The sequence below is a fragment of the Dendrobates tinctorius genome, unplaced genomic scaffold, assembly GCF_039654945.1.
Source record: "Dendrobates tinctorius isolate UK_male_01 unplaced genomic scaffold, ASM3965494v1 ptg000064l, whole genome shotgun sequence".
Lineage (NCBI taxonomy): Eukaryota > Metazoa > Chordata > Amphibia > Anura > Dendrobatidae > Dendrobates > Dendrobates tinctorius.
In genome coordinates this window covers 8,181,728-8,193,908 of record NW_027361732.1, presented here as the reverse complement: position 1 = coordinate 8,193,908, position 12,181 = coordinate 8,181,728, and the positions used below count along the sequence as shown (strand labels likewise).

Genomic DNA, 12,181 nt, shown 5'->3' with positions numbered 1-12,181 from the left:
TTGAAGCATGCCAAAAGTAAAAAAAAAAAAAGTTTTTAAAAATATGAAAAAAATTAAAAAAAATAAAAGTTCAAATCACCCCCCTTGTGCCCCATCCAAAATAAAACAATAAAAAAATCAAACCTACACATATTTGGTATCGCCATGCTCAGAATTGCCTGATTTATCATTAAAAAAGGATTAACCTGACCGCTAAATGGCGTAGCCAGAAAAAATCGAAATGCCAGAATTACGTTTTTTTGGTCGCCGCAACATTGCATTAAAATGCAATAATGGGCGATCAAAAGAACATATCTGCACAAAAGTGGTATCATTAAAAATGTCAGCTCTGCACGCAATCAATAAGCCCTCACCCAACCCGAGATCATGAAAAATGGAGGCGCTACAGGTCTTGAAAAATTGATTGCACAATTTTTTTAATTTTTTTTTTAGCAAACTTTGGATTTTCTTTACCACTTAGATAAAAAAGAACCTAGACTTGTTTGATGTCTATGAACTCGTAATGACCTGGAGAATCATAATGATGGGTCAGTTTTAGCACTTAGTGAACCTAGCGCAAAAGCCAATCAAAAAACAAGTGTGGGATTGCACTGTTTTTGCAATTTCACAGCACTTGGAACTTTTTTCTTGTTTTCGTGTACACGACATGGTAAAAGCAATGGTGTCATTCAAAAGTACAACTTGTCCCGCCTTAAATAAGCCCTCGCATGGCCATATTGATGGAAAAATAAAAACATTATGGCTCTGGAAAAAAGAGCGAAAAAAGAAAACGCAAAACCGAAAAAAAGCTCCAGTCATTAAGGGGTTAAATAGAGGTCTAGAAGAACATTAGTTTACAGGAGACAATAGACAAACTTGAAATAATGTGAGGCATGTTGCGATGAGCAACTTAATTGTTCAAGCTTGCAAACTTTTTTGACATTCAATTAGTCATCTTTAACATGGAAAAAGTTTGTAGAATCAATTTTTCTGTAAGTAAAAAAGTGGCAAATTGATCCTCATAGTCATAAAATTAGATAATCCTTTCCAAGAAGTAGCCATAAGACCTCATTCAGACATCCGTGAGTCACGTATATGTCGTATCTGTGTTTTCCGATAACCATTATAATGTTTGTGGCTGTTCAGCTATCTGGGTTTTTTGTGGACCGTTTGGTGACATGTTCATTTTTGATTAGCGCAATTGTGTAGATCAAAATTAATCATTAAAGTCTATGAGTCCGTATAAATTATGGACAGCACACAGATGGCATTTATTAATGATTAACATGCTAAAGAGTAGGAGAAGCTTTGCAGTTTATTTTCATCAGTGAAAAGCACTGCAGAAATCACAATATTAAAAGCTGAAAATCTAAAACACTGATGAAAAACAGTCCATGTGAATCTGAACTTGGTCACTTTCCCTACTCCAGGAAACATGGAAAATTGGAGAAGAATTCTAAAAATTCCAACAGAAGAGTCCACATTGTCAGATGATTCTCTTACTGCATTAGCGTAAAAGAAATAAGTGGCCTATTACGCTCATCATCTTATCCTTTCAAGTGGTTGGTTTCCATAGTAATTCAGTGGAGAGGAGCCCAGCATAATTGCCAGGCTTCAAATAAACATTAATGATATAGGTAAAGAAAAAATCCCCGTCAATTGTGTCATGTATTTAAAGGACCGAGAAGTGAATGTCTAAATTGGCAGGAAGATTAATTATAAGACACAATTTTACATAAACATGAGATGTATATAAGTAAGGGTAGGGGGGAGTGAATTGAATCACAAATGCCTTTTTTGTAGACTTTAGATGAACCCCAAGTGACTTCCTGGGTTTAAAGCTGAAGAATGTTCAGAATTCGGAGAAGGGACACTACAGGTGTCAGCAGCCCACCCCATAAGTATACTGTGTACATGTCAGGTGTGCATTCTCTATGACTTTGGAGCCAGAGGCGCTGCAACGTTTCCCCACTAGGGTGCCAACGTCCGCCGTTAGGTAGGGGTACAGCACAGTATATTTATATAGGGGTTACGAGGGTGCACAATTATCCATATGTATCTATGTGAATTTATTGCTGTCAGTGCTCGTGTCTAGTTACTGAGACATGTCATTCAATTGCCATTTTTAAAGTATGTTTAATAAAGATTTGTTATTTTAGGCACTAGGTCTTTGTATGATTTTCCAGTGATAGGGACCTTGCAAGAATATTTGATTTTCTGTTTTAGGTATGACTTTGGAGCCATCGGCATAAAAAAAAATACGGATAGTCACAAAAGAAGCGGCTGGAGAAGATTGATCAAAATTGGCAAGAAAAGTGGAGCAGTTGTATAAATCAAGGTCTAAATAAAAGCTGGAATGTGATTGGTTGCTAAGAACATTGGCTCCACTTTTACTTTGCACTAATTTTGATAACTTTGCCTGATTGATTTTTACCAGAGTTTGGAGAAAAAGTGAGTCTCAAACTCTTGCTGTCTATTATAAAGGTACTATGATAACTATGGCCTGTTATACAGAAAATAGTGAATCAAACGTGTGGATATTAATATTACGTTGTCCAACCTCCAACTACTGCTACAATTACCATGCAGCCAGGTTCAGAAGAAAGTTGTGTAATGGATGGAAAGGGTTTTTTAGGCAAGTGACAGAATTCACAAATTGAGATGGTGGCTTCCATAATCCTCTGTGGATCATCTTCACAAATCAGTGGGAGCTAGAACAGAGGAAGCACATAAAAATATGATAATCACAAAAACATACAAAAAGTTAAGCATGTGATAACATTTGTGTATATGACTTGAATCCTTTCATACATAAAGCCGTCTGTGTACAGATTGATGTTGATATCTTGTTTTTGCACTCTCTGCACATGGATACGACAATGGATTGAAGATGGCCATACACGAGGTAGGTAGGTGACGGATACCTTCTCTGACCTGCTTATATTTATCTAGCTGGTCTTCTCCCGTAGAGGAGTTGTCAGACTCCTTATCTTCTGGCTTAACAAAAATATTTGACATGTTTAATTCTAACATACTCAATCTTTTTATTTATCAACATATGTGTCATTGTGGGACATTCAAGAAGCCTCCATACACATTACATTGTCACCATTAATTTGACGTGTGTCAAAAGCCTTAAGTGTTCTGTTTTAAGTACTTCATTAGGCGTCCTTCTTACTCAACGACTTCAGGAAGCTAGTTATAAAACATTCATGGATGACCACCGAAAACTTTCACGAAGATCAGTGTGGCCATCTTTCATTTTCAAGAAATGCTAGTATTACACAGCACATCTGGAAACCCCAGTCTGCTTTAAAATATTTGACTGGGAAAGACTTTGCTGATGCAATATTACTTCCATTTGCCTTGTTGCTGTGCTCAGTGTTGGCATGGAGTATGACATCTGACATGAAACCTCAGCTTTATAGCAGAGTTTGGATATTCCTCACCCAGTTTAAAGCCTTATACACAACCGTTTCTGTTTCAGTTAATGACTGTTTCAAGCTACATATGAAAATGACGATCTGTTTGGTATAACTGGTTACTTATACTATCACGATCCATTTTCGGATCTGTGGCAGAGACTGGACTCTCTTATACGAACCTTTTCCTTTCTTGCCTCAGGGGTTAATATGGAGTTTTGCCCCCGGTGGCCGCTGGTGTTACTACAACTGTAGTTGGTCAGCTGCTGGGTTTTTGCCCCCGGTGGCCGCTGGTGTTACTACAACTGTAGTGGGTCGGCTGCTGGGTTTTTGCCCCCAGTGGCTGCTGGTGTTACCACATGTTTAATTAGTCAGCAGGTGGTGACCTCCCCCTCCTTCCTATAAAAGGTCATCAGCTGTTGCTGCTCCCTGTTGGTAATACTGGTCATTCACTAACCAACCTTTGAGAAGAGAGGAGCTAGTTTGAGCGTTGCTGTTGCAGCTTATCTGGGGCCTTGATGTTTCTGCAGGAAGCTGTTTCTGGGTGCCGTACTCTGCTGCCTCAGGAGCATTGACAGCAGAGAAAGCTAAGTTGTTTGTTTTCCCTGTCTGTTGTTTTCCCTGGTGTTTTGCTATTACAGTGGTGAGGACCAGTGTCCGCACTTGCCAGTTCCCTAGTAAGGGATAGGTGCAGGGCAAGTGAGGGACTGAAGTATCCTGGTCGGCGACAGGTTGAAAGAACCTGTATAGGGAACGTGAGGAGAGTTCAGGGCTCTTCCTTAGGAAGTGCAGGAGGTGTCCACTTCCCAGCTCCTTATTATAGGGCCCACCGTTGTAATTGCTTCCCCGGTGTCCCCTTGTCTGTCTTGTCGTTTTGTGACCAACCTATCATCGGGTCGCGTCACGCAGAGTGACAATATCGTGACACATACAACTGAATAGATACCTACAAAAACCCTGACTTTGTGGAAGTGTACTCAGTAGAACTGATGCTGTTTTGAAGGTCATACCAAATATTGATTTGATTTAGATTTATCTTTAGTTTATTCAGTTTGCGTTTTGCTAATTAATAAAAACTATTAAATATTAAAACTTCTAATTTTGACAGTATGTTTACTTTGCAGCCTTGTTAGAGTAAAGAAGGGAGTAATGTCTTCAGGCATGAAACAAAGATTTGCTAGGTTACGTTCCCATGATCAGGAAATAGCAGCGCTTTGGACACAGCGTATTTTTGCTGCATTCTAATCACGCAGGTAAATCTGCATGTGTTCACTGAAGAACGTGCATTTACCGCATCCAATACATTACCACACAGTGTACTGGAAAATAGGAATAAAAATTCCAAGTGTGGTCAAATCGCAAAAAAATAGTGCAATCTCACAATTGTTTTTGGGGCTTTTTATTTACCATGTTCACTATATGGTAAAAATTGACTTGGAAATATGATTTGCCTGGTCAAAACAAATATGTAGATACCAAAGATATATAGTTTTTCTTAATTTACGTGTGGTGAAAAAACAATTGGAAATTTGTAAGAAAATAATTTTGTTTATGTTTCCATTTTCCAAGAAATATAAGGTTTTCGTTTTTTCGGGATCTGGGACTGTGTCAGGGCTTATTTTTTGCGCACTGAGCTCACGTTTTTAATTAAACCATTTTGGGGTAGATATGATGCTTTGATCACTTCTTGGATTTATTTGCAATGCTGCGGCGACCAAAACAACATAATTCTGGTGTTTTTATTTTTTTTTCTTGCTACACAGATAACTTATCAGACTAACTTACTTTATATTTTTATAGATCAGAACATTTCTCTTTTATTTTTAATGGAGCAAAAGGGGGGGTGATTTTAACTTTTGTGTTTTTTCCCCCACTTTTTACTATCTTCAATAGTCCCCTTCGGAGACTTGAAGCTGCGATCTTCCGATCACCTGTGCTACACATAGCAGTACTCTAGTACTACTATGTATAGCAGAAATCACAATCTCTTATTAAGATCGGCCTGTAATGACAGGAGGAATGTAATGACAGATACGGGGTCATCGGCAGACCCCTGGCTGCCATAACAACCTGTCAGCGCCCCGCAATCATGTGACAGGGGCGACAGTGGAGGGCGTGTGTCAAAACCTGCTGTCAGAGATTGACAGTGGGATTTAATATGTTAACCACCCGCAGATGTCACAGGCCTTTGATGATGGTTAAATCGGCCATAAAATGTGGGGAAATATGTGGGCACGTCGTGCAAGCCCAAATCAAAGGCAGGGACACTAGTTTTTGGGGAGAGTTTTGAAATGGTGGACATTGATTTTTTCTATTTGTCCTCATAGGTAAGACAATTGCAATGCATTGCAACTTAACTGCTAGTAAAAATTATGTATGTTTTTTAAATCTTCAAGAATATTTTGCAGAAAAAAGTTTTAGATTATAATGCAAGCAGTAAATTTGGATTAGTACAATGAGTTATACACATACAATGTAAAGCCCCCGTTACACTTAACGATGTCCCAGTGATCCCACCAATGATCCGACATGATGGGATTGCTGGGACATCGTTAGGTTGATCGCTGGTGAGCTGTCACAAGACAGCCCCTCCAGCGATCAGGACCAGCGAGCAAGCTAGTTTCTAATGTAAACATCGGGTATCCAGGAGCAGAGTATCCTGGATACCCGCTGTTTACCTTGGAAACCAGCGTACACGCTGGTTTCCAAGGTAAACATCAGGTATCTAAGAGCCGCGCGACTCCTGGATACCCGCTGTTTACCTTGGAAACCAGCATGTACGCCGGTTTCCAAGGTAAACAGCGGGTATTCAAGAGCCGCAGCTCCTGGATACCCGATATTTACATTAGAAACCAGCGTCGCTGATTGCTGGTCTCTCGCTGCCACACGCAGCGATGCGCACTGGCCAGCGGGAGACCAGCGATCGAAAAACGGCCCAGGCCGATGCTGCACAATCAGCGATAACCGGCAGGGGGGCTGGTCGCTGATCCCCATCACACACAGCGATCTCGCTGGTGAGATTGCTGTGGCATCACAAAATCAGCGATCTCGCTAGCGAGATCGCTGTGTGTGATGGGGCCTTAAATCTATGGCGAAGATTTGCACAGAAAACTCAGAGTTCCCTCAAGAGAAACTGGCATGCTGTGGATCTGAAAAATGCACCGCGGGTCATTTTACGCAGTGTAAATAAGAAGCACATTGGGCAGCAGATTTCTAGAAATCTCATCCACTTAAGACACTGCGTTACTGACTCAGAGAAAAAACGCAGCGCTAAAAACGGGATAAAAGCTCATCGTGTGACGGTAGCCTAAAGGTATATTCACACACTGCATTTTTGTTTTACAAATTTCGGCAAATGAAAAATCATTCTATGCATCTAAATCAAGTGGTTTCTGCAACATGTGCGGTCACGGAAATTTGTGCCACTAATCTGCTACACTTGAGTATGTCCTAATCATGCTCACTGATGAATCCAGATATCTGCTTTCATACTTTGCACATAGTAAGAAATGGTGGTCTTAGGGCTCTTTCAGATGAGTGTATCATATGGATAAATAAAAATCAGATTCATTATGGAACATCTACAATATATAGCATCTGATTTTTACTGATACAGTACATTGCCATCATTAACATAGGAAACTGCATTTGATCATTTCCATTTCAAACCACTGAAGTATAAATAGAGATACAATAAATTCACTATATTCTAATGTCTTTGGGGACTTTGCATAATGTTTGTTGGTGGCTTACTTACCTGTCGAAGTATCCTAGTATCATCTTGTTCAAAATCTGAAGTACCTTCTTCTACCGTGTTTTCACTAGTGATAGAACCTGGAGGAGATAAATTGTATGAAAATAAAACTTCTATACCAGCCATATCTCAAATTGTGTCCCAAAAGTGGCATATTGGATAAGTGTTAGGGCATACATCGTATTTGATTCCTAAAATATATTGCCTAGAAACTCTAACTAGTATTGGGAAGTTCTCAGCTACATGTACCAGCATTCATTTTCCAGGAATTATATCAGACAGTGAATATGTCCTAAGGCGTCAATATTGGACCAAGTGCATTTGTGCCCAGCAATTCTTAAGAGCAAATTAAAAATGGACATCTTCTCTAGAACATCAATCTGTAAATGTTTCAATAATGTATGTGTAGTCAGAAGGCTCGGCTGGATGACTGGTTGGCGGCCTGCCAGGATCTATTATAATGAATGATTCACATGATGAAGGTCAACTCAAAACTATTTCAGATTAAATGAATAGTTAAAATCACAAGTGTGCCCAGCCATTCAGCTGCTTCACACTGCACCTCAAATCATATCCCTTTTCCTTATAAACATTTGCATTACGCTCTCTACTTTCTGCACCTGCACACATATTTTGGGCAGTACAACTATCACTGAATGGCAATCAATTTATTTAAAAAAAAAAAAAATAGTAGAGAATGTACTCTAATTCTTTCCGTCTACTAATGTATTATCTGATGATTATCATTGTGGAAAACGTTTATTTCTAGATGCAGGACATTGGCTGTATTCTGATGAGATAGTACCATAAATAAAATTGGATATACAGTATAGCTATTATTTTTTTAAGGGATATAGTTAGTAAGGAAGGCTGGTGACATGTCAAGGGTACACTGGGGTTAAATGGAATGTGCCAGCATGTTTTCACACCTTTAACTATTTATATACCCATATGTAATGGATATAAAAAGTCTACTCACCCCTGTTAGAATGCTAGGTTTTTGTCATTTTAATTTACCATACAAACAAGAATAATTTCAGAACTTTTTCCTCCTTTAATGTCACACACAATCTGCATATATTCACTTAAAAATAAACTAAAATATTATTGGGTAGAAAAAGAAAAAATCAGAACTAAAATAATGTGGTTGCATAAATATGCACACCCTTAAACTAATACTTTGTTGAAGTAACCTTTTACACACAAGTGATCCCATTTTGGAAGCTAGACCCCTCAAACAATTTATCTCAGTGTGTGGTGATCAACTTTATACCCAGGTGCTTCACAGAAGTTGCTGTGAAAATTAAAAGTCAAACTTATCCAACAAAAATGTTGGTTTTGCACCAAATTTTTAATTTTTCAGAGGGTAACAGGGGCAAAATGGACGATACAATTTGTTGTGCAATTTCTCCTGGGAACAGTGATATCCCATATGTGGTCAAAAACTACTTTTGAGGCATATTGCAAAGCTCAGAAGGGATGAAGCGCCATATTGGAGTTCATATTTTGCTGGAATGGTTTGAGTGTTCCATGTCACATTGGCAGAGCCCCTGAGGCTGTTCAGCCAAAAGAGAAAAACAATACTCCTAAAATATAACTTTTATTATACAAAGGTAAAATTACCCATAGTCATGGTAAAAGGAGTTAAATATAAAAAAGACCAGTTTGATGTATAGTATAAGGTATCATTAATCAATATATTGGTGATTTCTATGCAACATGCCAATAGTGAATCAGGGTTAAGATAACGAACCCATATGACTTCAAATTCACCAATAATCAGAACATGGGTTCCTCCCTCATAATAAATATTCACAGTAGTTATACACAGTATAATTAAGTCATAATGTCAGCAGTCAAATATAAAAAAGACTATAGTTGCTTCCCATCTGCAAGTCCTCTTTCTTTTTTTTACAGCTAAAATGATGTTTTAGCCCTAAATTTTCAATTTTTATAAGGGCTTATAGGAAAAAAGAGGATCACTTAGTTTGTTGTGCAATTTCTCTTGAGTACACCAATACCCTACATGTAATCGGGAACTACTTTTGAGGCACAGTACAAAACTCAGAAGGGAAGGAGTATCATAAGTCAGTTCAGATTTTATTGCTATGATTTGCAGGTGCCATGGCCCACTGGGATAGCCCCTGAGGTGTCAGAACTGCAGAACCCCTAATAAGTACCCCATTTACAAACTACATTGTCAATAAATTCATCTAAGGGTGCAGTGATCATGTTGACACCACTGGTGTGTCCCACAATTTTACACCATTGGGCAGTAAAGAAAAAATAATTACATCTTTATCACAGAAAAAAATGTGTTTTTATTTACATTCTTCTTTTTGATCACGTTTTATTCCACTTTTTGTTTGGCGTTATGTTGGAAAAGCATATATTTTTGCTATGTATATTTTTTTTTTACTGTGTTCACTGAAGGGGTGTACCAGTGTAACAATTTTATAGGTTAGGGTTATACCAAATATGTGTACTTTTTATTTTTTTTTCTTTCCTAAAAATATTTATTTATGTGTACAATATGTATATTTATTATTTAGTGATTTTTTACAGAAAATATTTTTACAATTTTTAAAACTTTCTTTTTACTTTTTTAATTAGTCTCTCCATGTGAATTTCACTTTTTGCAATCTGATCACAGTTTTAAATCATTGGAATGCTTTATAAACAGTCAGCGCTGCACTGAAAACAAGCTTGTTAGACCATGCCATGCTCTGCGCATGGTCTAGCTAGTTTGCTAGCCCTGGTGACCCAGATGTCGTCACGGAGTTCACTATGATAATGATCTGCCCATTGCAGTGACGTTGCACGAGTGCCAATCGGAGGTGAGATGGATAAACTGCCACTAGCAATGCCGACACCGCTCCTGGCAGTGAGAGCTGCGTGTCAGCTGTGCGATTTGCTGAAAACCCGGCGACGATCGTGCGTGCACAGAGCCAGTGCTCACAAAATGACCTGTTCATATCCATACATGGTCGGGAAGTCCTTCCCAACCTGGATATATGGATACATGTAAGGCAGGACCGGACTGGCCATCTGGCAATTCTGACAAATGCCAGAAGGGCCTGTCTGGTCATGGGCTGCCTTGTCTGCTACATTGTTAACAGAATTGGGGTTCTCACGGCACCCATACTGTTAAGAGTTATGATGGAGCACAAAGTTGCTGATTGTCACTTGCCCCAGCAGGCCACGGGTATCATTAGAAATATTGGTCTTGTAGAAAATCTTCCTTTCCTCCATCCAGGGTAATATTAGTAATATATCTCATCTGGTTCATGGGAACGGGGACATCATGAGCCTGTGTGAATTCAAGTGCAAGGGCTGAATTACAGCCCCAGTCCGTACCTGGTGTAAGGTCATGAAGGGGTAATCCATTTTCGTGGGACGTTTATTTCTAATTAATGCAACTGTTGTAAAATACTTATAAAGGATGTTTCATATTTTTTTAGTTAAACTGGACACAAGATGTAATAGTGACTGCAGAGTGGAAGAAACATTTTTTTTCTTAAATTTTCCTTTCTTATTCTGCCTTTCCGTTTTGGAGATACAGTATTAGCAACCAAATATTTGGCACCTAAGGAGTTAACTTTTCACTGGGGGCATGTACTTTTCTCTCTATAAGAGATGCCCAATCATAAACAGGAATAAAAAGAACACGCCCCCACAATATAATGTTTTCTTTACTGATAACTTTATACAATAAGATTCCTTTGCTGTGTTGTAAGCTGTTTACAGACAATGGCTTTTGCCATACAATGCAACTGAGAAAATATTAGGAAAATCCTATGAGAACAGCTAAATTCATTTGGAGTTAATAAGAATCACTTTAAATAATGGCATCTGCGCACTGACAACTACTCATCATAAGTTTAAATGTTATTTGCTTATTCAGAAGATAATCACATTGCCAACTATGAGAGGGTGTTAACATTGTGGTGTGGCTAATGGTTGCATAGTCGATAGGAGGTATGTGACACAGAGATGGCTTGTCTCTGTGATGTAACCCGAAGTATTTTCTCTAGTGCATGAAAGCACTAAGAGGTTCATTTGTTGCACCTGGGACCAGGCTGCGGGTAGCTATGAGAGATGTGCGGGTCTGGCTACCCACATACCTCACATCTGGGTGTGGTTACAGCCTATATAATGGAGGCTGTTTGGCACATGGTCTGTGTATTGGGAGGGAGAAGGCCTCCTGTATGTTTGGCTCCAGATCAAACCTGAATACTGGACACTAGCTGTGCCTACAGGCCTGACAAAGCAGAGCCTTGCTTAGGACATTGTGACTTTGTTTTGCCTGATCTGAAGGCTGTTTACTTATTGTTTGTGCTTCTGTTGTTTATGAAGCAATAAACCCAAATGAACTTTTAAAGGAACATGCTTCTTGTTTTCTTCCTGTCGCACCCGAATGAGTACAACCCCTACAATTGGTGTTAGAAGTGCAGACACCATTCCCAGCACAGACATGAGACTTCTACAGGAAGGACTGTAAGTCCTGAGTTAAGTGTGTCGCAAGCCAGCAAGCATCAACAGACAAAATGGAGGACCTGCTGAAACACCTGGTCCAGTCACAGCAGCAAAAGGAAGAGACCAACAGACTGTTGTTACAGCAGAGCCAGCAGAAGCAACGGCAGCAGATACAGCTTCTGGCAACTACCATCCTGGGCAGGACGAGCACCCCAACCCCAGGTCCGTCTGATGACGCCAATGTCCGGAAGGCGGTAAGACAGGCTTTGCAGAAAATGACTCCTGGGGATGATGTTGAGGCCTTAGTGACAGTGATTGAAAGGGTCACCGAGACGGAGAAACTCCCGCCAGAGCAGTAGGCAGAGGTACTGGTGCCATACTTGATGGGAGAACCCCAGAAAGCATACTATGATTTAGATTTGCAGGACACCAAAGAGTATGGCAAGCTGAAACTGAGATTCTTGCACACTTGGGGGTAACAATAACTCTCAGAGCACAGCTGGTTCACCATTGGGTGTATCACCGGGACAAACCGCTGCGCTCCCAAATA

At 39.5% G+C, this 12,181-nt stretch overlaps 1 protein-coding gene across 7 annotated transcripts in view; it reads right to left on the bottom strand.

Moving 5' to 3' along the window:
• Positions 1-12,181, bottom strand: part of ERICH6B (glutamate rich 6B) — a 440,905-nt gene that overhangs the window by 198,235 nt on the left and 230,489 nt on the right. For 6 of the 7 annotated variants that reach the window (XM_073580272.1, XM_073580271.1, XM_073580275.1 and 3 more), the window contains 2 exons: positions 7,159-7,235; positions 2,562-2,690 (listed from right to left, as the gene is read on the bottom strand). In XM_073580272.1, coding sequence (XP_073436373.1) covers positions 2,562-2,690; positions 7,159-7,235 — 206 coding nt within the window. The remainder of the gene's footprint in view (positions 1-2,561; positions 2,691-7,158; positions 7,236-12,181) is intronic. The other variant, XM_073580276.1, reaches the window with a different exon arrangement.